Raw genomic sequence first — 24,978 nt, 5'->3', positions numbered from 1 at the left:
TAGTTATCTTATTCACATAAGTATTCGAGGAGGGAGTCTTACACCAAATGATGTCTAAGGACCATTTCAGTCTTTGCATTTTGGGATTCTGGGATCACTTAGGTAATGATTTTACAATTAAACCATTCTTTCATCAAAGTTAATGAAGTTTACCCACAGTGTGGGTTGCTATGTACATACCAACAAAGTAGAGTCTCAGAAGGCTGATTAGTCCCTTGAGTCACTCTGAAGCAGGAAGGATGGTTCTTTGGTCAAAAAAGTTTGAAAAATGTAGAAAAATAATTCCACTTATAGAAACAAACTATCATAGTAGCATATTAAAGATTCTAAAAATCTTACCCTATATAAATTTAATTTTTAATACAGTTTATCTTATACTTAATTAACTATAAAAACATTAAAAAATAATAACTCTCATGACCATCCAGGGGAATACACATCTTAGCAAGATAAGTGTTAACCACAGACCCAAAGGCATTTTCCCTGCACTTCTGGGTTGCTTTGAGTTACTTATACTAATTGATCATGCCTTCATCCTTGAAAGTCTTCTCTTTCTCTGGACCAAAGGTCCCAAGTGTGCCTTAGGTGAAGACCTTGCCCAACTCTCAATTGATCAGTTCTCCAGTCAAGATTCTTCACTGCTAAGGAGATGTATTCTTTTGCATTCCTCCCATTATACCAAACACAACCAAGTTCAAAATGAAATGATTATTTTCTTCAACCCATGACAAAATTTTGGAATCACCTAAAAAAACTGATTTCCATTGCTGTTTCAATCATATTCCATAATTGACTGGCTTTGAAATTTTAAGGATGTCCTTAATTTTTACATTTCCTTTGACTAATGCAGTGGACAGAATTGTGTTCCCCCAAAATTAATACGTTGAATCTTTAACTACCAATGTGATGGTATTTGGAGGTGAGGGCTTTGGGAGGTTATTAGGTTTAGATGAGGTCATGAGAGTGGGGCACTCATGATAAGATTAATGCCCTTATAAGAGTAGACACCAGAGAGCGGCCCACTACATATGAGGACAGAAGGAGAAGGTGACCATCTGCAAACCAGGAAGAGGACTTTCACCAAAGCCTGGCCAAGCTGGAACCGTGATCTCAGATATCCAGACTCCAGAACTGTGAGAAAATAAATATCTCTTGTTTAAGCCACCCATTCAATGTATTTCATTATGGCAGCCTAAGGTGACTAAGACAATCAACTTACTTCTTCTTTAACTTGCTCTAGTATCATCAGAGACTAACTGACCTGGAGGAAGGGATCTGCAACTTTATGAATTTATTTAGTAGTTCTAATTTTTTTTTGGTGGAGTCTTTCGGGTTTCCTATATATAGTATCATGTCATCTGTGAATAGTGACAGTTTTACTTCTTCCTTTACAATGTGAATGCCTTTTATTTCTATATTTCTAATTGCTATGGTGAGGACTTCTAATACTGTGTTGAATAAAAGTGGTGAGTGGAAATCCTTGTCTTATTCCTGATCTTAGAGGAAAAGCTTTCAGCTTTTCGGGGTTGAGTATGATGTTAGCTGTGAGTTTGTCATAAATGGCCTTTATTATGTTGAGGTATGTTCCCTCTATGCCAGCTTTGTTGAAAACTTTTATCATAAATAGATGTTGAATTTTGTCACATGATTTTCCTTCATCTGTTAAGGTAATCACATGATTTTTATTCTTCATTTTATTAACGTGATGTATCACATTGATTGATTTATGGATGTTAAACCATCCTTACATCCCTGGAATAAATCCCACTTGATCCATAGTGTATAATTCTTTTAACGTCTGTTAAATTTGGTTTACTAATATTTTATTGTGGATTTTTACATTTATGTTCACCAGGGATAGTGGCCTGTAATTTTCTTTCTTTGTGGTGTCTTTGTCTGGTTTTGGTATTTGGGTAATGCTGCCCTCATAAAATGAGTTTGGAAGTGTTTCTTCCTCTTCAATTTTTTGGAATCATTTGAGAAGGATAGGTATTAACTCCTTTTTAAATGTTTGGTAGAATTCACCTGTGAAGCCCTCTGGACCTGGACTTTTTTGGGGAGGAGTTTTTTAAATTACTGTTTCAATTTCATTACTAGCAAATCAGTCTATTCCCATTTTTTATTTATTCATAATTCACTTTTGGATGATTGTATGTTTCTACATACAGTGGAAGTTACCCATTTCTTCTAAGTTTTATAATTTGTGGGCATATGATTTTAGTATTCTCTTACAATCCTTTGTATATCTGTGGCATTCATTGTAATTTCTCCTCTTATTTCTAATTTTATTTCTTTGGGCTCTTTCTCTTTTTTTTTTCCTTGATGAGTCTGGCTAAAGATTTGTCAATTTTGTTTATCTTTTCAAAGAACCAAATCTTAGTTTCACTGATCTTTTCTGGGGTTTTTTTTTTGTCTATTTTATTTATTTCTGCTCTGATCTTTTTAATATCCTTCTTTCTACTAAATTTGGTCTTGGCTCATTCTTCTTTTTCTAATTCCTTTAAATGTACATTTAGATTGTTTATCTGAGATTTTTCTTGTTTCTTGAGAGAGGCCTGTATCACTACAAACTTCCCTCTTTGAACTGCTTTTGCTGCATCCTATAGGTTTTGGACAGTTGTGATTCCATTTTCATTTGTCTCAAAGTATTTTTTGATTTCCTCTTTGAATTCTTCATTATCCTGTTTTGTGTTTAGTAGCATGTTATTTAGTTTCCATGTGGTTTTTTTTTTTCAGTTTTGTTCTTGTAGTTGATTTCTGGTTTTATACACTCCTTATCAAAATATCAAGGGCAATTTTTACAGAACTAGAGCAAATCCTCCTAAAATTTGTATGGAACCACAAAAGACCCCAAAAAGCCAAAGCAATCTTGAGAAAGGTACCAAACCAAACCAAACCAAACAAAACCAATGATCCGGAGCTTGAAATTATACTACAAATCTAAAGCAATCAAAACAGTATGGTACTGGCACAAAAACAGACATATAGATCAATGGAACAGAGTAAAGAGCCCAGAAATAGACCCATATAAATATATTCACTGATCTTTGACAAAGGGGTGAAGGCAATACAATGAAGCAAAGACAGTCTTTTCAAAATGATGCTGGAACAACTGGATAGTCACATACAAAAAAAAAAAGAAATCTACATAAAAAATTATGTCCTTCACAAAAATTAACTCAAAATTGATTAAACTGCACAAATATAAAAATTCTAGAAGATAACATAGACGACTTTGGATATGGCAGTAGCTTTTTGGATACAACACCAAAGGCACCATCCATAAATGGAATAACTGATAAGATGGGCTTCATTAAAATTAAAAGCTTCTGTTCTACAAAAGACAATGTGAAGAGAATTAGAAGACAAGCAACAAACTAGGGAAAATATATTGGCAAAAGGCACATTTGAGATAAAGAATTGTTACCCAAAATATACAAAAATCTCTTAAAACTCAAAAATAAGAAAACCAACAACCCAATTTAAAAATGAGTAAAGACTTTAACAGACACCTTACTAATGAAGATATACAGATCGTAATTAAGCATATGAAAAAACCCTCTACATCATACTTCATCAGGGAAATGCAAATTAAAGCAGAAATGAAATACTACTACACAACTATGAGACCAATATCCAGAACACTGACAACATCAAATACTGGCAAGGATGTGGAGCAATAAGAACTCTCATTCATTGCTGATGGGAATGCAAAATGGTGAGGCCACTCCAGAAGACAGAACAGCAGTTTCTTACAAAACTAAACTGCTCTTACTACACCATCCAGCAATATCATTCCTTGGTATTTCTCTAAAGGAGTTGAAAACTTATGTTAGCACAATAATCTGCACCCAGATGTTTATAGCAGCTTTATTCATAATTTGCAAGACTTGGAAACAGCCATGACATACTGCTTATAAATACTGACATACCTACAGTATTTATTCATATGTAAGTGAATAAATAAATAAACTGTGGTACATCAGACAGTGGAATATTACTCAATGCTAAAAAGAAATGAGCTATCAAGTGAAAAGACAGAGAAACCTCAAATGCACATCACTAAGTGAAAGAAGCCAATCTGAAAAGTCACAATACTGTGATTATAACTATATAACATTCTGGAAAAGGCAAAGCTACGGAGACAGTAAAAAGATCAGTGGTTGCCAGGGGTTGGGGTGGGGGTGATGAACAGATGGAGAACAGAGGATTTTTAGGGCATGAAAATGCTCTGTATGATACTATAATGATATATACTTGTCATTATACATTTCTCTAAACCCATAGAATGTATACTACCAGTAGTGATTACTGTGGTCTTTGGGTGATTATGGTGTGTTGTTGTAGGTTCCTCAGTTGTAACAAATGTACCACTGTGGTTAGGGATGTTGATAATGGGAGAGGCTATGCCTGTTTGGCAACATGGGGGGATATTGGAAATCTCTGTTTTTCCTCTCAATCTTGCTCTGAACCTAAAATTGCTCCAAAAAAAAAAAAAATAATAAAGTCTTAAGAAAAACATTTTTATAATTACCTCAAATATTGTATTTTTTATTTTTTGAATTATTTTTGAAATGAGAGGGGGTGATTTTCATAACTACACTCACATACATGCACACATAGATATATCTGAGTCTCTTTTTCCAAAAATAAAAGTCAAAACACCTCAGTTTAGTGTTCAAAGATCCTCAAATTCCAGCTGCATTCAACCTTGTTTTCCATTACTCTGCCATCTAGTCCTTCCACATGAGCCAGTTCAGCCAAATTACTATTCTATAAAAACATCTGAGTCATTCCTATTTCTTCCTGCTCACCTTATTCTGCATCTGAGACATCCACATGTTTTCTATTCTTCAAGACCCAGTCTCAGGCCTCAGTTCTCCATGAGGCCTTTCCTGTACCTTCCAGGTTACTGTGGTTTCAAATTTCTCTCAATTTCAATAGCACCGTGTTGACTGTAACTCACTCTGCCCTCTAATCCTGTACAGACTTAGTTCTTGATATGAATAGTCGTGTATGTCTCCTTGCGCTGTTGAACTGTATTTAATAAAAGGTCAAGGACTATACTGTAAATATTTTATATCTTCAGAGAACATCTATCACAGTTCTTTCTATGGCAGAGGTGAGCAGGAAACACATGTTACATGAACCAGATATGCATGAACTCTCCTCTGCTTTGAAATCACAGGGATTAAAATACCAAATACGTGTTTGTGAATGTTTTAAGAAAAGATGTAGATTCTAACCATAGTCTTGCCACTGATTTTCTATGCAAATGTTTTATCCACCTGTAAAGTGACGCACTAGTACTCTATGATTTAAAGGGCCTTTCTAGCCCTGGTTATCTTGGTTAATGGAAGTTAATTTTCAGAAGACCAATGCAAGTTCCACCAAAGTAACAGAAAAATGTTCAGTAAGTAAGCAGATTTTCTCCAAGCTTTAACCTCCTCAGAAATTCAGGGAGACTGGAACTTCTTTCCAGTACAGTCTATTGACTGAGGTATGGAGGAAATGTGTGGGTTTCTATTTAACCTGTGTATATGGCAGGGACATTTAATTTACAATACAGCCTAAGGTTATTGCTGCGGCTGAATGCTTCACAAAGTACAGGTGTGATGCCAGAGGAGCTTATGAAACATTGAAAGAACTCTACATCAAAACCACCACTTTAATAAGACCCTGCAGCCTGTCAGGTTAAGAGTACCAATTAGTCATCCTGATGGGTTAAATACCTGAAAGGACCTTAGTCTCTTCTAGAAGTCCCCTCCAAGGTGGGTCTTTGGAGTGAAACTCCCTTTGGCTTGCAGCCATGGTGCTTTCTTTTACATGAGCTGAAGTGAAGGTTTTGAAATACTTTTTGAAGTAAATCTCCCCACCCTTATAAGAGCAAGAGAAAGTTTATATTTCATAGAGGAATGTGGCATATTTATACCAAAAAGGTACAAGTGGGAAAGCGTTTGATTTGCTTGTTTGCTTTTCTTATATTTCTCACAGCGGAGTGGTTTGGGTGGAATGTTAAATTTGTTTCATAAACACAAAATGGAAGGGAGACCAGAATGAAAAGAAGATGGTAGAAATGGTAATGATAGTAGCATTTTTCTATATGCTCACTAAACCCTAAAGCCCCTCCCCAAATCATCAATTTTGGCAAGCTATCTCCAGGGTTATCTTAGCACTGTTACAATTAAGAAGGCAAAGCCCAGTGTGTTACTTCTTTTCCCTGACACATATTCCTTCATCTGTCATCCACTCAGGAAATGTGGGTGCTTGTGAAAGAAACAGGAACTAAACCCAAACTTTGATTCTCAGTCCTCGGTTCTCCCGCTCCTTCTCACCTATGACGAGCATTTTATACCCATCACTTTGTTATTTCACAAAACAATGTGGCTGATATACAAAAAAGTTTTGAAAAGTTTTTTATATTCTCAAGGGCAGAAAACTCAGTGCCAGAGCTATATTAAGCTATTTCACTGCTGATTTTTAAAGGATATCTTAGAAGGAGAAAGCCCAAATCCAGTTTATTTGCCGTTTTGCAATCGCATTTGACAAATAAATTCAAATGATTGCACCTCTGTACAGTTTGGTGTAAAGAATGTGATCTGGCTGCTGATCGCTAAGGGGATACAACTCTGGTAGTGAGCAATTAGGCTGTTGGCTCTAGCAAAGGGATGGCCAGCTAGAACTTTTTAATGGGTCGCTAGGGATAGACAGCATTCATCTCCATTTGTCATAATGAAAGCCAGGCAGAAGCTAAGCATGCGTGAACAGTTAGAACAACAAACTTTGTTTTCATACCATCAGGTTCATTAAGGGCCACTCAGTCTGTGCCAGCACTAGCTTCCCCATGGTGCTATAGCTCATTGTTTGTATTATGACGTGCTCTTGTAAATAACGATCAACTACTTTTGCACTGGGCCCGGGGTGAGGTATAGGGGTTCATCTTCCAGCTTCTTGAAGAATTTCGCAATAAAGATTGTGTATACACTCGATAAATGGTCATTTTTATTATTTTAATTCTTATTAGTAGTATTGTACAGTACTTTGCAAACTACACAACAGTATACGAGTGTAAATTCTTCTTAACAAGCTCACAAACAAAATTATGCTCACATGATATGGGGGTCACAAAGGAGAGTACAATTCTGAGATCACAAAGAGGGACATTGGATTTCTATTTATTTATTTTTCAAAATCAGACACGAATAAGATTCTTTACATGTTAAAGTGATGATTACTACAACAGTCATGGGATGTTGGCAAAACTGAATATGAAATGAGTGACAGCTGCCTTCCAAAGACATTTTTAAAGAGGATGAAAGCTGTGTTTCGAAAAACAGTAGCAGGAAACAAAGGTCAGAGAGGTCTTAGCCTAAACTTTCTTTTCGGTAACGTTAGTCATTCTCTGACACCTCAAGGGAGACTTCTGGACAATACCACAGAGGTTAAGATGCCTTCCCAGTTGTTCAGTCTTACCCTGTCCTAATGTTTAAAACCAAAAATAACGGTAACATACCAATAAACCACACATTAATTTCATTTGATCCGTGGCAGATATGACTTGCTCATGTCCCATCACTGAGATAGTACTCTCTCCGTACCCAGCAGCCATCCAAGTCTTTTCTGTTCTCTTGTTAGGACTTAGACAATACACAGACAGCCTGAGGGACTTTGTCCAATTAAGCACACACATATTTTTTGGCTAATACTTTGAGTTCCCTGTTTTTTTTCTTCTCAAAAACTCAAGGACTTTTTGTTTTAAATAGTCTCTAATATGAAGTAGCACGTTTAAAAGTTTTGCTCCTTCACTTTAGTGTTTTTGTTACCCTGAGAGATGGTTTTTCTTTAGATAAGAAATCTCCCTGAAAGCTTAACTGATAGAATCTGTCGTTCCACTGAGCTCATACGGGTAACCTCATTTGACGGTGGCAAGGCACCATCAGTGTTTAACGTTCAGTTGTAAACATCGGATTAAAACTTAGAGCGTTTAGAAAAAACGGGAGTCTATTATTCAGGCTCAGGACAGTAAGTAATTGAAGGAAAGGGTAAAAGCAGTTGGCAAAAGAGAGTGCTTGAAAAAGACATATGTTTCCTTTCCAGCTTACTCCACAGAGAAAATGTTACTCTTTAAATATGCTCTTCCTCATCTAATCCTTACCAAATAGCATTTTGAAAGCTACAAATATTTACTTATAACCATGACTACACTTTAGACTAACATTCTGTAAATGCAAAGATAAGTTAATTTTCTTCATTTAGCATGAACACCTAACGTGTGAATTACTATGTGTTCTTTAAAGCTAAAAAGTTCTAAATTTCCTCCCTTGCCATGTAGGAAAGAATTTAATTACTAGAAATTTCCTTTACTACGGAGGTTTATCTTTTGAGTAAATTGCACCTTTTCTGTATCCAGAAGAACTTTGAGTTACCTTGTGAAAGCAATTATTTGTATAATTAGATTTTTGAAATGGGAGCAAAACAAAAAAACTCAAAGAAAAAAATGGAAATATACTAGCTTCACTTTGATATACTATAAACCAGCATGATACAGTTACAGTAAATGAAAATACAGTTTAGTTCTGAGCTTTCTTGTAGTCAAGACAAAAAGGACAACACAGTCTATCATGTAGTCCTCAATGTCTGGTGAAATTAATTTTATAAATTAATCAGGAAAATCAACCAATTATTTCCTATAACTGAATTATGAAAAGAGCTCAATATATGGGGCTTTTTGCAAATTATATTAACAACATAAAGGACAGTAACATCGCCAGAAATTATGGCATAAGAAGGAAAAGCTAGTTTTCATATGGCTATTTTTGGACTCTCTAAAAATCTGACTCCATTATATGGAAATGTTTAGGAATTTCCTAAGATTGAATTCTCATGAAAAAGCCTGGTCATTACATTTGGAACACTGTAACTTGTAGGATTTAGTTTAATTCAGTAGTTCAAACAAACTGCTTCCAAATTTTGTTTCAAAATTGGATGGGTCTTTAGTTTAACAGTATTCTCTTTTTTTATGGCCATTCCATGGCTTGCGGGCTCTTAATTCCCCAACCAGAGATTGAACCTGGGCCCTCGGCAGTGAAAGCACGGAGTCCTAACCACTGGCAGTGAAAGCACGGAGTTCTAACCACTGCACTGCCAGGAAATTCCCAACAGTATTCTTTTAATATGTTGTTCAGTTATTTGAAGTTTATTTATTTATTTACTGATGTGGTTCTGTGAAGGAAAATTAACTTCGGGTTGACAAAAATTTGAGGTAAATTTGGAGACATTAGCAAGAGCTGAAGTATCTACAAAAATGTTGGGTGTCACCATTAATAAAAAAAATCTTCCCGCTTCATAAAAGAAAGACGAACGTTTTCAGCCCATGAATTTTTAGTGTTCAGCTGATGTACATGCTGTAATCTGATGACTTCCTTCCCCCTGCATCTAGTGTGATTATGCTGCTAATCAGAACTTAAAAATTCTGCTGTGGCTTAGAAACAGGATGTCTTCACTGTCTATTTACATGTTTGGCAGTTGGTAAGAAACTTCATATGGGGTTAAAAATTCTCTAAAGTTGCTATATTGTGAAATTTAAGTAAAGAGCCAAGGCAAAAATATAGCACTGCATCAAACTATAATGCGTGATATTGGATGAATTCCCAAAGTTAGGGTGGGGAAAGTAGAGAAAGAATTCCTTTCCTTATTGAAAAAGTCGTTTGAGTACAAGAATGGAAATTACTTATTTCAGGCTTGATGTTTTATACTGGTTGTATAAAAGGCTTCAGAAAATGGAATGTGATCTTAAATATTCTCTTTCAAAAGGATGCAGTGTTCTTTACATGTTTTAATGTGTTTTAGGATTAGTCCCTTTCCTTTCTTGCACATGTCCTACAAGCTGTTCTAAACTCATACTCAAAATATTTGAGCTTCATATTTATGCTAATTTAGAAGAGAGGGAACTTGTATGTCTTTCCTAAAATAAGTTTGGAAATTTTAGAATTGCTTCCTTTTGGGCTATGCGTCCGCCTTCGGAATTGAGAAACTTTGCTATGGCAAGGATGGGCAAAAATGGAAAGGAAGAGAAAGGAATGGAAGAGGGAGGGGTGAAAAAGAGGAGGCAAACCTATGCTGTCCCATTTTTATTTTGCGATGTAAAAGCATTACCTCTGACCTGGATTACTGCAGTGTTCTCCTGCCTGCTACCAAAGATCTGTTCTCCACATAGCAGTCTGAATTATCATTTGAAAATATGTATCAGGTATTATTTAAAATTCTTTAATGGTTTCCTCTTGCACTTAGAATAATGTTCAAACTCTTTACTGTAGCATATAAGTGATCTGTTATCCAACTTCTCAAATCTCTCTTCTTAGTTTCTACTCTGCTTTTAAAATATGTCAAGCTTTTTCCATTTCAGGGCCTTTTTTGCTTGACTTTCTTTTGCCTGGAACACTCTTCCTCCTCTTCTGTTCATGACTGGCTTTTCAACATGTAAGTCTCAGCTCAAAAATCACATTGCAGAGACCTTACTTGACTAATTTATCTAAAGGAGTCCTGCTTTCACCCAGCCCAGCCAGCTCTTACTGTATTGTTTGTTCATTTATTTCTTCATAGCACTTAGTGCAACCTCAACTTACTTTCATTAATGATTTATTTACTTGAGGCTTGTCCCCTTGGATGAGACTGTAAACACCTGGAAAGCAGGGTTTTTGTCTGTTTTGGCCATGTAGCTATTCTCATCGACTTTCAGACTTTCACAGTGCCTGGCATGGATTTAATGCAAAATAAATACTTGTTGAATAAATAAATGAGTGAAATAAAGAATTTGGTATGGCTGGAGTACTGAGCCTGTGTTTTCTTGAATGGGGGATGGTAAATTATAAAACTTCTAGAAGTTTTTCTAGAACTTTCCTGGGAAAAGTTTGCATAGTGGTAAATAGGAGGAAGTTATGCTAGAAAGATAGGGCAGGGGCCAAATCCTACAGTTTCCTGAATGTCTTGGTACATAGTTTCTGGAATCACCTCTGTGGTCAATGGATAGCTATTGACAGTTTTTAAGTAGTCAATTTACATTTTTGAAATGCTCCTTTATTATTCATTATGGAAAACCATTTGTGTGTCAATAGGGTCTGGTTCATTCACCAGTTGACTGAGTAACTTCCAAACATCAGCAGGGTGTTGATTTAATCAGCCTTTTTTCATGCAGCATGGCTGGCAGGAGAAAATTTTTGCCTTAGTTCTTCACAGCCTGAGATGAAATGAACCAGTGCTTCTTGAAGGCATTTCTTACCAGTTATTTCTCATATCTCAGTAGAGCAGCAAGCTCCCCGAAAGCATGATATCAGCTTGTTGAATCATTCCCCTTTCCTCAGTTGTTCTTTATTTTACAATTTACTTTTCTAACGCATAGAGTTACCCTCACATTAGAGTTACCCTCTCCTGTGGTATGTTTTAATTTGGTCTTAAAGGAAATCCAGTTTGAAGCCTTTAAAGGCAGTTAGCTTCTTGTTTGTTTCAATGGAGTAGCAGGTAGATCCTTCCTTAGCTGAAACCTAGTACTTATACGGCCTTATAATAATCTCCATCTAATAGTACAGGCTCATATGTAGCACACACATGTTCACCTGGACTTTTCCTACCACTTCAGATGTGTGTATCTAATTTCAAAAATGGACTACAAAGATATCAAGCTTCCAGTTAAAACGATGGCCTGTTTTATATAGAATCTCTGGCAGCCAATTCTAGTTTCCTGAACTGGTTCACAATAATTTAAAAGCCAGTTCATGAATAAGTTTTATGGATTAACCCTAAGTCATGGAATCTTCTTTATATTTATATTGGGGAACATGGTATTATGTTTAATACTGGGTTATAAATGGGGAAAGCACCAAATAAGCAAAAAACCAATGTGGTCAAATTTAAGAGAAGGAACCAATTTATCAGTGTTGGCTAACAGTTTTCAGGAGCTACTGAATCACATTCATCAGTGATAATCAATCAGTATTGGAAGCTCTCAGTGTGAATGATGACTTCAGAGATGTTGTTATTGAACTTAACATCCTTCTCGTCCATTATAGCTTATGAAGCACACTCACATGTAATATACCTTTTGATTTGTGTGTAAATGTTTGCTTCTTAGAATTTATTTTTCTCTTTTCCTAAACATATCATAGACATCATCTATATGTAAAGTAGATGGAAAACAAAAAGATAAATAAGTCATGTGGTCCCTATCCTCGGAAAGTTCTACTAGGAGTAACAAATATACTTAGGTAGGTGCCACATATGGCAGAGTATGATAAGTGCCAGTAGAAGAACAGGGATACGATGATATTGCAGTGCTTGAGTGTAGCTTTAGGGTTGAGAAAAATTTTCTTAGAGAAGGCAGGATTTAAGCTTGGCCTTATAGGATATGTTAGATTTCAACAAGAAAATCCAAGTGTCAGAGGATCTCTAGGTCAGTGGAACAGTCTGAGCAAAACATGAAGGTAGGAAAGTGCAAAATTTATAAAAATTTATCTATGTTCGTTCAATGTTAATGGCTGGTGTTATAAAACTAAAGCGTGTCAGTACTAACCTGTTGTGTTCAGAACTTATAGTTTGGCCCTTAACTGGAGGCAGTTTCCACCAACCACAAGTACCTCACTATATCCTCATAAATTATGTGTCTATGGGAGTTGTAGACTATACATACCCAGCGTTAATGAACGTATATTCACATCCTTCAAATGAATAGATCTTATATAAATTGTATCTGGTTTTTTTTTTTTTAAGGGTTTTAGTGATTTCTGAAGCACATTTATATATAATACACAATTAAATCATTCCAAAATCCTATGTAGTGGGTGGTGGTATGGCGGTTTCTTAATGGAGAACCAAGACACAAATGTTTAAATGACTTTTTCCAGGTTCACTTGATCAGTAAGTGTAGACACATACCCGATTTAGAACCTATTCATTTTCCTCTATAGCTATATACTTGTCACTATGTAGACATCCGTACAACTCATATTTGTCTGTGTTGGTGTATGAGAAATTGAGGAAATTTAAGAAAGAAACCAGGAATTCAAAATTAATGATTTTGACAGCAAAAATAATTCTGAAACCACAGAATCGAGAACAAAGGTAAAAATGGCAAGGAAAGCTGCTTTCAGGCAAGATTTAATGGAAAGAAGGCCAGTAGCTAAGAATATGCAAATTAAAAAGAAAAAGAGAAGGCTTTACTATCATTAGACAAAGTTAAGGATATCAGATCTTAAAATAGGGCAGTTTATGTTTTCTGTAGTAAGGGATAAGATTCTTTATATATCACGAGAAGGCAGTGACTGGGAGCTCAGGAACCTACTACTACTTTCTATTTCTTACTAATACTTGAGTGGCCAGACTATCAAAAGCCGACTCAGTTGAATCTTATATGCCTTCCATGATTTTATATTTATTTGTTCAGTAACAGTGAGTTTCATTTCTTTATACTTCAAAATAGACCAAGCATAATTTGGATTTCACCATGAAAATGACTAGTACTAGTGTGAATATTCACTTTTCTGAAATGAGGCAAAAGGTTCTGTCTATAGACATTCTCCATGAATAAAGCATAGGGCAAAATGTATTAAATCAAGTAAATTTAATTACATTTTGTTACCAAATAATGCATCATTGCACGTTACATGGAGAGCAGCTTATTAAGTGGTTTAAGAGGAGATTTACAGTGTCTTTGTAGTTTATTAAAAATCCGTTCTTTGGGCTTCCCTGGTGGCGCAGTGGTTGAGAATCTGCCTGCCAATGCAGGGGACACGGGTTCGAGCCCTGGTCTGGGAAGATCCCACATGCCGCGGAGCAACTAGGCCCGTGAACCACAACTACTGAGCCTGCGCGTCTGGAGCCTGTGCTCCGCAGCAAGAGAGGCCGCGACAGTGAGAGGCCCGCGCACCGCGATGCAGTGTGGCCCCCGCTCGTCGCAACTAGAGAAAGCCCTCGCACAGAAACGAAGACCCAACACACCCCTAAATAAATAAATTAATTAAAAAAAAAAAAGCAAAAAAAAAAAAAAAACCCAACTGCTTGAAGACGGGAAATGAAATTAAAAAAAAAAAATCCTTCCTTTTATATTAATGAGAATCCAACTTGTAAGTTTGGAATCAATTTCTCAATCAAAGGAATGTGGTATAACATTTTGTGTGCTGTATTTAGCATCTCTTCTGGATTGGAAAAATTTATTCCTTTTAACTTTGTGTTCTTCACATTCTAAAGCCGGAAAACAGATTTGGAGGAGTGGGAGGTATCCCTAATCTCATCCTTCAGAAAGTCACAGTTTATTCTTCCATTTTCAGGATTAAAGGCAAAAGGAACAAAAAGAAAAGAAGAGAAAATAAAAGACAAAAATATTGAAAATGTGAATTAGAGGTGGCACAGCATTGGCAGATTTTAATTTTGATCAATCATAAGACAAACAGAAGTACGTAGATTCAATTTCCCAGAAAACACAGATGTCTTAGAAAAGAGGGAGAAGAAAACGAACTTGGAACAAAGCACATTTATCCATTTTCTCCAATGCCAAAATACCCACATATCATTTTAGGAGCACTGTTTTTTAACCTCTTGCCCTTTAGTGTGGAGGCTGGGTAGAGTGAATGTGAAGTAGAACTCAGCCCTGACACTTTCTGTCTTGAGACCTTGGACTGGTGCTGAACCCAGTTTAGAAATATTTGCCTTCATTTGATCCTTTTTTTTCTCTTTATAGCTTAACCAGCTGGAAAAGGCAGTGGAAGCAGCGCACACATTTTTCATGGCCAACCCTGAGCACATGGAAATGCAGCAGAACATCAAGAATTACAGAACGATGGCGGGCGTTGAAGATCTCCAGCTGGTAGATCGGGATGCCAAACCACACCTGGTGAGCTTTGGGGACCCTGTCCTAACCATGAGGAGCTTAGTGCTCCTAACTTTCAATGGACTCAAAGCAAATTCCTATGAATGGATATCTCATATTGATTCCCAACATCCAAAACAGTATCATTTTTACACTTTCAGAGTTCCTAAGATGAAGTATCGTAATTCAGGGTTGAAAAATTGAAAGAAAAAGAAAATTAACTTAGAAAATCAGTATGATATGGTGAAAAGTAAGATGTGACATAAATGTCTGTAACCCCCTCTGAGCCTCAGCACCCACTCCAGCACTTCAATTTTACCCACTGGAATTGAAGCCCATGTGAATTGCTCAGGGTCACACCATGGTTTCCCAGCAACCAGTCCAGTGGCTTTTTCCACGGTACCTGTACTTTTCAAATTTTGATTTTTTTAAGCTACATAATTATTCCTTTAAATGAAATCTTACTTGAAATTCACAGTGTGTTGAAAGGGCTTCTTTTTCAATTGGATACATCACCATTCTCAATGTGTGGCCTCCAAGAGGACTGAAGAAAAGTCTAAGAGAGGAAGATTTTAGATGAAAGTCTTTTTTCCTTTTTTTTCAAAAAAAAAATGAACTATGTTCCCTGGAGCCACATTATTATGATGGTTTTCGTGCTCTTGTGCATTGGATGTCTTAAGTTGAGTGCAGTTTAGGGGATCCTTTCTAATTACAGGAAGGTACTTTCCTTCAACGCTGTGATCTGATCTGTGACAAATCTGTACTATACACTATGTAAATGGCTAACAAGTCAACTGCAAACCAACTGAATGCACAAATCTTAGTGCTGGTGCTGAAATCTATTCAAAATAGTCATCATGATCTCAAAGTTTGTTTCAAAATTTGCAAGCATCAAGTGTCAATCAAAACTGAAGATGAAACATTAATGAATGTTGAATTCTCATGTTTTAGGTGTACTTCCTTTTTAGAGTTTTTGGTTCTCTGCTAATTTTACCATACTGCTTTATTTAAATTTCTTACACACTAACTTTGTTTATGCAATTGAAATAAAATTGCAGTATACACACACACACACACACACACGCACACACAAATTTGAACCAGGCCTGGAATTGAGTGTCACGTCCAACCACATCAGTCTTCCTGCACTTTGTTGCGTGCCCCTACCTGCATTCAAAAGGGTTAGAAAATATAGTCTTGAATGAGCTCAGGAAGAAAATGAAATTGATTGATGCCACAGCAGTAGGCTTGCTCAGTCAGTCCCTTCTCATTTACAATTAGTTGAAGCCAGGGAAGTTTCCCTTTATCTCCCAGTGCGACCCTTCTTTATCTTCAGCAGCGCAAGAGTCCCATACCCACCTACCTAAGTGATCCAGAGTCTTGCCTGCATTTTGCCATTCAAGTGCCCCTTGGGTGCTCTTTGAAAAAAAATTTTTCTCTGTTTCTTTCCAGGAGAGTTACAGTGAAGGAGTTAAACATTATGAGGCAGATGACTTTGAACTAGCTATCAAGTACTTTGAACAAGCTTTAAGAGAATATTTCAATGAAGATACGGAGTGCAGAGCCCTGTGTGAGGGGCCTCAGAGATTTGAGGAATATGAGTACTTAGGGTATAAAGCTGGTCTCTATGAAGCCATTGCAGGTAAAGTTTATTTTTTCCCTTGATTTCCTGATGATAGAAATACTACATGCCATCTGTAAAACTATTCCAATAATGTAGAAGTATATATTGTAAAAAGTATAATTGTAAAAAAATTCTCATATACATATCCCATCCTCTCTCCCGTGGATTACTTTCCCTAGTTTAAATTTTGGTGACTATGCTCCCAAGCTTTTTCAGATATATGCATAAATATTTAGGTATTTATTTATAATTATTATTTCATTTTTATAAAAATAAGACAACACTGTAAATATTGATTTTCAGTATATGTTTTTTTGTTTTATTTTATGCTTAACAATATATTGTGGACTTCTCATGTAAGTACATGTAGATCTACCTTATTGCATTATATGGGGAAAGCGTAATTTATTTGACCAGTCCTTTACTGATGAATACTAAGGAAGCTGCAATTTTTTATTATGATTAATAATGTAGTAGTGAATAGCTTTGTATACTCTTCTTCTATTACTTAAATGAATATTTTGTTACATATGGGAATTTAATATACCACAATTTAAAATAGTAGGTAAAGTTCATTATACATTAATTGGGGAGGTTGACTAGCTAACCATGTATGGTGGGGACTGAGTTCTCCGCTGCATATGAAAAAATACACGAAATAAATTCTATTATATTAATAATATGAGTAAAAATAGAACTGTTAGAAGAAAATGCAAGAGAATATTTGTATAACAGTAGGAAAGCTCTTCTTAGCATGATGAAAGACAAGAAATTTTAAGAAAAAGATAGATTTTACATAAGATTTATAAATATAAAAGATACTTTAATCAAATTGATTTATAATAGCAAGTGGAAAAAGTTGCAAAATGTTTACAGGAAAACAGTTAATATCATTAATACTTAAACACAGACTGTAAATTATTAGTAGTACTGGTACTTCATTTCTTATTTATTGGTAGTAATAAAAATAAGCAAAATTTATTTAGCAGTTAAAATATACAGAGCATTTTATATAGTTATATCTCTTTTAATCCTATAAACAACTCCTTGTAGGTATTGTTATTCACCCTCTTCTCCCCTTTTAAATGAGGAATTTAGACCTCAGAAAGATTAAGTAATGGGATTAAGGTGAAACTGGGAATCAAACCTAGGATTTTCTCACTCTAGAGCCCATACTTTGAAGATCTACACAGCTGAAAAATGGGCAAAGTTTATTATTCAATAATAAATGTTTAACACATATTTGTTGAGTGCATATTGTATTCCAAGTTATAAAACATGAAAAACAATGTTCAACTTCGCATATACTCATAGAAATGCAAATTAATGAAGTCAGTTTTCTTTTCCCAACTTCCAATGTTTTCTGTCTTCATAAAAAGCATCACTCACGTAGTAGCTCAAACCAAATCCCTAGAAGTTATCTTTCAATCCAACATTTCCTTCAATTCTTATTCTCCTCCGACTTGTTACCAAACTTTGAAAGATGCTACTTCCTAATAGCATTTGAGATTCCCTGGTTCCCTCCACTCCTTTTGCTACCACCCTGGTTCAAATCAACACTATATTTTAACAAATTCACTGTGATAGTCTCCTTGCTCGTCCTCATGTTCTGATCAGGTTTTATTCTGTAGGCAGACAGAACAGTTTTCCAAAAAGCAGAAAGTCTGCTCACAGATGTGCTGAATCACCCCCTACCACGCCACTGGCTTCCATTGCAATTGAAATAAAACCCAAAACCTTTAACAAGGACTTTCATGACTGCGTACTAGTGTTCATTTTCATCCTCTCTCTTTTTCTATCTCTTTAATCCATTCCTACTGTACTTATTTTAATTCCTAAGATACGCCAGGCTCATTTCCACTTACAGACTTGAAAATGTTATCTTCTATCACTTGGCTATTGCCCTATCTTGTTAAGTGCTTAATCCTCAGTGCCTACTTATAGTGACTGGCAAATAGCAGGTGCTTAGTGAATATCTGTTAAATGAATGGGTGGAAGGAAGAAAGGATGAGGGAAGGAAGGAAGGAAGGAGATGACATATCCATCAATCACATTGCAGAGATTAAAACGGTTAATAATACTCTATATTTGTGAAAATATAGGTCTTAAATTGTTGAGATTTTTTTTTCATTTTTTAATTTAATTTATACAGCAGGTTCTTATTAGTTATCCATTTTATATATATGAGTGTATATATGTAAATCTCAATCTCCCAATTCAACACCCCACCACCCCGCTCTGACACTTTCTCCCCTTGGTGCCCATACGTTTGTTCTCTACGTCTGTGTCTCAATTTCTGCCCTGCAAACTGGTTCACCTGTACCATTTTTCTAGGTTCCACATATATGCATTAATATACGATATTTGTTTTTCTCTTTCTGACTTACTTCACTCTGTATGACAGTCTCTAGAGCCATCCACGTCTCTACAAATAAACTAATTTTGTTCCTTTTTATGGCTGTGTAATATTCCATTGTATATATGTACCACTTATTCTTTATCCATTCGTCTGTCGATGGGCATTTAGGCTGCTTCCATGTCCTGGCTATTGTAAATAGTGCTGCAATGAACATTGGGGTGCATGTGTCTTTTAGAATTATGGTTTTCTCTGTGTATATGCCCAGTAGTGGGATTGCTGGGTCATATGGTAATTCTATTTTTAGTTTTTTAAGGAACCTCCATACTGTTCTCCAAAGTGGCTGTATCAATTTAAATTCCCACCAACAGCGCAAGAGGGTTCCCTTTTCTCCACATCCTCTCCAGCATTTGTTGTTTGTAGATTTTCTGGTGATGTCCACTCTAACTGGTGTGAGGTGATACCTCATTGGAGTTTTGATTTGCATTTCTCTAATAATTAGTGATGTTGAGCAACTTTTCATGTGCTTCTTGGCCATCTGTATGGCTTCTTTGGAGAAATGTCTATTTAGGTCTTCTGCCCATTTTTTGAATTGGGTTGTGTGTTTTTTTAATATTGAGCTGCATGAGCTGTTTATATATTTTGGAGATTAATCCTTTATCCGTTGATTTGTTTGCAAATATTTTCTCCCATTCTGAGGGTTGTCTTTTCATCGTGTTTGTAGTTTCCTTTGCTGAGCAAAAACTTTTAAGTCTAATTAGGTCCCATTTGTTTATTTTTGTTTTTATTTCCATTACTCTAAGGAGTGGGTCAAAAAAGATCTTGCTGTGGTTTATGTCAAAGAGTGTTCTTCCTATGTTTTCCTCTAAGAGTTTTATAGTGTCCAGTCTTACATTTAGGTCTCTAATCCATTTTTAGTTTATTTTTGTGAATGGTGTTAGGGAGTGTTCTAATTTCATTCTTTTACATGTAGCTGTCCAGTTTTCCCAGCACCACTTATTGAAGAGACTGACTTTTCTCCATTGTATATCCTTGCCTCCTTTGTCATAGATTAGTTGACCATGGGTGCATGGGTTTATCTCTAGGCTTTCTATCCTGTTCCATTGATCTACATTTCTGTTTTTGTGCCAGTACCATATTGTCTTGATTACTGTAGCTTTGTAGTATAGTCTGAAGTCAGGGAGTCTGATTCCTCCAGCTCCGTATTTTTCCCTCAAGACCACTTTGGCTATTCGGGGTCTTTTGTGTCTCCATACAAATTTTCAGATTTTTTGTTCTAGTTCTGTAAAAAATGCCATTGGTAATTTGATAGGGATTACATTGAATCTGTAGATTGCTTTGGGTAGTATACTCATTTTCACAATATTGATTCTCCAATCCAAGGACATGGTATATCTCTCCATCTGTTTGTATCATCTTTAATTTCTTTCATCAGGTTCTTCTAGTTTCCTGCATACAGGTCTTTTGTCTCCCTAGGTAGGTTTATCCCTAGGTATTTTATTCTTTTGGTTGCAGTGGTAAATGGGAGTGTTTCCTTAATTTCTCTTTCAGATTTTTCATCATTAGTGTATAGGAATGCAAGAGATTTCTGTGCATTAATTTTGTATCCTTCAACGTTGCCAAATTCATTGATTAGCTCTATTAGTTTTCTGGTCACATCTTTAGTATTCTCTATGTATAGTATCATGTCATCTGCAGGCAGTGACAGTTTTACTTGTTCTTTTCCAATTTGTATTCCTTTTATTTCTTTTTCTTCTCTGACTGCCATGGCTAGGACTTCCAAAACTATGTTGAATAATAGTGGTGAGAGTGGACATCCTTGTCTTGTTCCTGATCTTAGAGGAAATGCTTTTAGTTTTTCACCATTGAGAATGACGTTTGCTGTGGGTTTGTCATATATGGCCTTTATTATGTTGAGGTAGGTTCCCTGTATGTCCACATTCTGGAGAGTTTTTATCATAAATGGGTGTTGAATTTTGTCAAAAGCTTTTTCTGCATCTATTGAGATGATCATATGGTTTTTCTTCTTCAATTTGTTAATATGGTGTGTCACATTGATTGATTTGCATATACTGAAGAATCCTTGCATCCCTGGGATAAATCCCACTTGATCATGGTGTTTGATCCTTATAATGTGCTGTTGGATTCTGTTTGATAGTATTTTGTTGAGGTTTTTGCATCTACATTCATCAGTGATATTGGTCTCTAATTTTCTTTTTTTGTAGTATCTTTGCCTGGTTTTGGTATCAGGGTGATGGTGGCCTCATAGAATGTGATTGGGAGTGCTCCTTCCTCTGCAATTTTTTGGAAGACTTTGAGAAGGATGGGTGTTAGCTCTTCTCTAAATGTTTGATAGAATTCTGGTCCTGGACTTTTGTTTGTTGGAAGATATTTGATCACAGTTTCAATTTCGTTACTTGTGATTAGTCAGTTCATATTTTATATTTCTTCCTGGTTCAGTCTTGGAAGGTTATACCTTTCTAAGAATTTGTCCATTTCTTCCAGGTTGTCCATTTTATTGACATAGAGTTGCTTGTAGTAGTCTCTTAGGATGCTTTGTATTTCTGCGGTGTCTGTTGCAACTTCTCCTTTTTCATTTCTAATTTTATTGATTTGAGTTCTCTCCCTCCTTTTCTTGATGAGTCTGGCTAGTGGTTTATCAATTTTGTTTATCTTCTCAAAGAACCAGCTTTTAGTTTTATTGATCTTTGCTATTGTTTTCTTTGTTTCTATTTTATTTATCTCTGGTCTGATCTTTATGATTTCTTTCCTTCTACTAACTTTGGGTTTTGTTTGTTCTTCTTTCTCTAGTTCCTTTAGGTGTAAGGTTAGATTGTTTATTTGAGATGTTTGTTGTTTCTTGAGGTAGGATTGTATTGTGATAAACTTCCCTCTTAGAACTGCTTTTGCTGTGTCCCATAGGTTTTGGATCATCGTGTTTTCATTGTCATTTGTCTCTAGGTATTTTTTGATTTCCTCTTTGATTTCTTCAGTGATCTCTTGGTTATTTAGTAACGTATTGTTTATCCTCCAAGTGTTTGTGTTTTTTACTTTTTTTCCCCCTGTAATTAATTTCTAATATCATAGCATTGTGGTCAGAAAAGATGTTTAATATGATTTCAATTTTCTTAAATTTACTGAGGCTTGATTTGTGACCCAAGATGTGATCTATACTGTAAATGTCCTGTGCACACTTGAGAAGAATCTGCTGTTTTTGGATGGAATGTCCTATAAATATCAATTAAATCTATCTGGTCTATTTTGTCATTTAAAGCTTGTGTTTCCTTATTAATTTTCTGTCTGGATGATCTGTCCATTGGTGTAAGTGAGGTTTTAAAGTCCCCCACTATTATTGTGTTACTGTCAATTTCCTCTTTTATAGCTGTTAGCAGTTGCCTTATGTATTGAGGTGCTCCTATGTTGGGTGCATGTATATTTATAATTGTTATATCTTCTTCTTGGATTGATCCTTTGATCATTATGTAGTGTCCTTCCTTGTCTCTTGTAACATTCTTTATTTTAAAGTCTATTTTATCTGATATGAGTATTGCCACTTCAGCTTTCTTTTGATTTCCATTCACATGGAATATCTTTTTCCATCCTCTCACTTTCAGTCTGTATGTGTCCCTAGGTCTGAAGTGGGTCTCTTGTAGACAGCATATATATGGGGTTTGTTTTTGTATCCATTCAGCGAGCCTGTGTCTTTTTGTTGGAGCACTTGATCCATTCACGTTTAGGGTAATTATTGATATGTATGTCCTTTTACCATTTTCTTAATTGTTTTGGGTTTGTTTTTGTAGGTCCCTTTCTTCTCTTGTGTTTCCCACTTAGAGAAGTTCCTTTAGCATTTGTTGTAGAGCTGGTTTGGTGGTGCTGAATTCTCTTAGCTTTTGCTTGTCTGTAAAGCTTCTGATTTCTCCATTGAAAATGAATGAGATCCTTGCTGGGTAGAGTAATCTTGGTTGTAGGTTCTTCCCTTTCATCACTTTAAATATGTCATGTCACTCCCTTCTGGCTTGCAGAGTTTCTGCTGAGAAATCAGCTGTTAGCCTTATGGGAGTTCCCTTGTATGTTATTTGTCGTTTTTCCCTTGCTGCTTTCAAAAATTTTTCTTTGTCTTTAATTTTTGCCACTTTGATTACTATGTGTCTCGGCATGTTTCTCCTTGGGTTTAACCTGTATGGGACTCTCTGCACTTTCTGGCCTTGGGTGGCTATTTCCTTTCCCATGTTAGGGAAGTTTTTGACTATAATCTCTTCAAATATTTTCTCGGGTCCTTTCTGTCTCCCTTCTGCTTCTGGGACCCCCATAATGTGAATGTTGTTGCGTTTAATGTTGTCCCGGAGGTCTCTTAGGCTGTCTTCATTTCTTTTCATTCGTTTTTCTTTAGTCTGTTCCACCTCAGTGAATTCCACTATTCTGTCTTCCAGGTCACTTATCCGTTCTTCTGCCTCAGTTATTCTGCTTTTGACTCCTTCTAGTGTATTTTTCTTTTCAGTTATTGTATTGTTCACCTCTGTTTGTTTGTTCTTTAATTCTTCTAGGTCTTTGTTAAACATTTCTTGCATCTACTCTATCTTTGCCTCCATTGTTTTTCCGAGGTCCTGGATCATCTTCACTATCATTATTCTGAATTGTTTTTCTGGAAGGTTGCCTATCTCCATTTCATTTAGTTGTTTTTCTGGGGTTTTATCTTGTTCCTTCATCTGGTACATAGCCCTCTGCCTTTTCATCTTGTCTATCTTTCTGTGAATGTGGTTTTTCTTCCACAGGCTGCAGGACTGTAGTTCTTCTTGCTTCTGCTGTCTGCCCTCTGGTGGATGAGGCTATCTAAGAGCCTTGTGCAAGTTTGTGTTGAGGTTTTTTAGAAGGATAATTAGGAAATATCTATCAAAATTTAGACTAAGAAGTAAACTGAAAATCAATGTGCCTTCTTTTAGCCTTTTTTTTTTTTACATTTTAGAAATGTATATTTCTATACATTTCAAACTGATCACCACAATAAGTCTAGTTACAATATGTCACCATACAAAGATATTACATAGTTATTGACTATATTCCTCACACTGTACATTTCATACCCATGACTTATTTATTTTGCAACTGGAAGTTTGTTTGTCTTAAGCTCCCTCACCTATTTTTTTCCTCCCCTATCACCTACCCCTCTGGCCCATTTGTTCTCTGTATCTATAACTCTGTCTCTGTTTTGTTATGTTTGTTCATTTGCTCTCTTTTGTTTTGTTTTGTTTTTAGATTGCACATATAAGTGAAACCATATAGTATTTTTCTTTCTCTTTCTGACTTATTAGCATAATACCTTCTAGGTCCATCCATGTTGTCACAAGTAACAAGATTTCATTCTTTTTTTATGGCTGAGGGCTGAGTACTATTCCATTGTGTGTGCATATATATCACATCTTCTTTATACATTCATCTATTGATGGGCACTTAGGCTGCTTCCATATCTTGGCTATTGTAAATATATTATTTGTCAAGTGACTTATTTGCTACACATTCAATTACTCAAGTTCAACTCAATTCACTTAAAATCGATACAGCATTATTGGGGATTTTTTTCCCTAAGGTTTTATTTTTCTGGGCCTCTATTAGAGCCATTTACTTGCATTTTTGTAAACACTGCTCATTTGAATGTCAGTTTTATGTGTGCTTCACATTTCAACTGCTGAATATTTATTTAACTTAATCTTTTATTTCAGAATGGGCAGGCTTTTTCTTTATTACAGTTTACTGTCTTGTAGTTTTTTTAAGGATAGGTGCCCTGCCTTCATTCCCACATTCATTTCTACACCTACCTCTACCAATGGCCACTGAACAGCATTGGCAAATGTCCTAGATCTGGTTTAAGAGAATTGACTGACAAATTCCCACAAATTAACATTTATCAATTTTCTGAGGTCACCACAGCCTGTTGGTTGCTGGAAAAGAATAGAAGTCTCCTAACTCAGGCTCCTAATACTAACACAGCTACCACCACCATCACCCCGCTTCCAATAAAGAAAAGTGATAAAAAATTCATAGTCCCTCAAGTTCAATCAAATATTATATGTTACAGGAATATGGTAAGTCTTCTCAGGAATTTGAAGCATATCCAATTTATTATGAGATGGAAATCTTTAAAAG

General features: G+C 35.8%; 1 protein-coding gene across 1 annotated transcript in view; it reads left to right on the top strand.

Moving 5' to 3' along the window:
• The window catches only part of P3H2 (prolyl 3-hydroxylase 2), a 154,476-nt gene that overhangs the window by 98,307 nt on the left and 31,191 nt on the right, over positions 1-24,978 (top strand). The window contains exons 2-3 of the mRNA XM_082461472.1: positions 14,729-14,881; positions 16,310-16,499. Of these exons, the coding sequence (XP_082317598.1) occupies positions 14,729-14,881; positions 16,310-16,499 (343 nt within the window). The remainder of the gene's footprint in view (positions 1-14,728; positions 14,882-16,309; positions 16,500-24,978) is intronic.

Source organism: Balaenoptera physalus, assembly GCF_965194825.1.
Source record: "Balaenoptera physalus genome assembly, chromosome: 4".
Lineage (NCBI taxonomy): Eukaryota > Metazoa > Chordata > Mammalia > Artiodactyla > Balaenopteridae > Balaenoptera > Balaenoptera physalus.
This window is presented reverse-complemented; position numbering and strand designations above follow the sequence as displayed.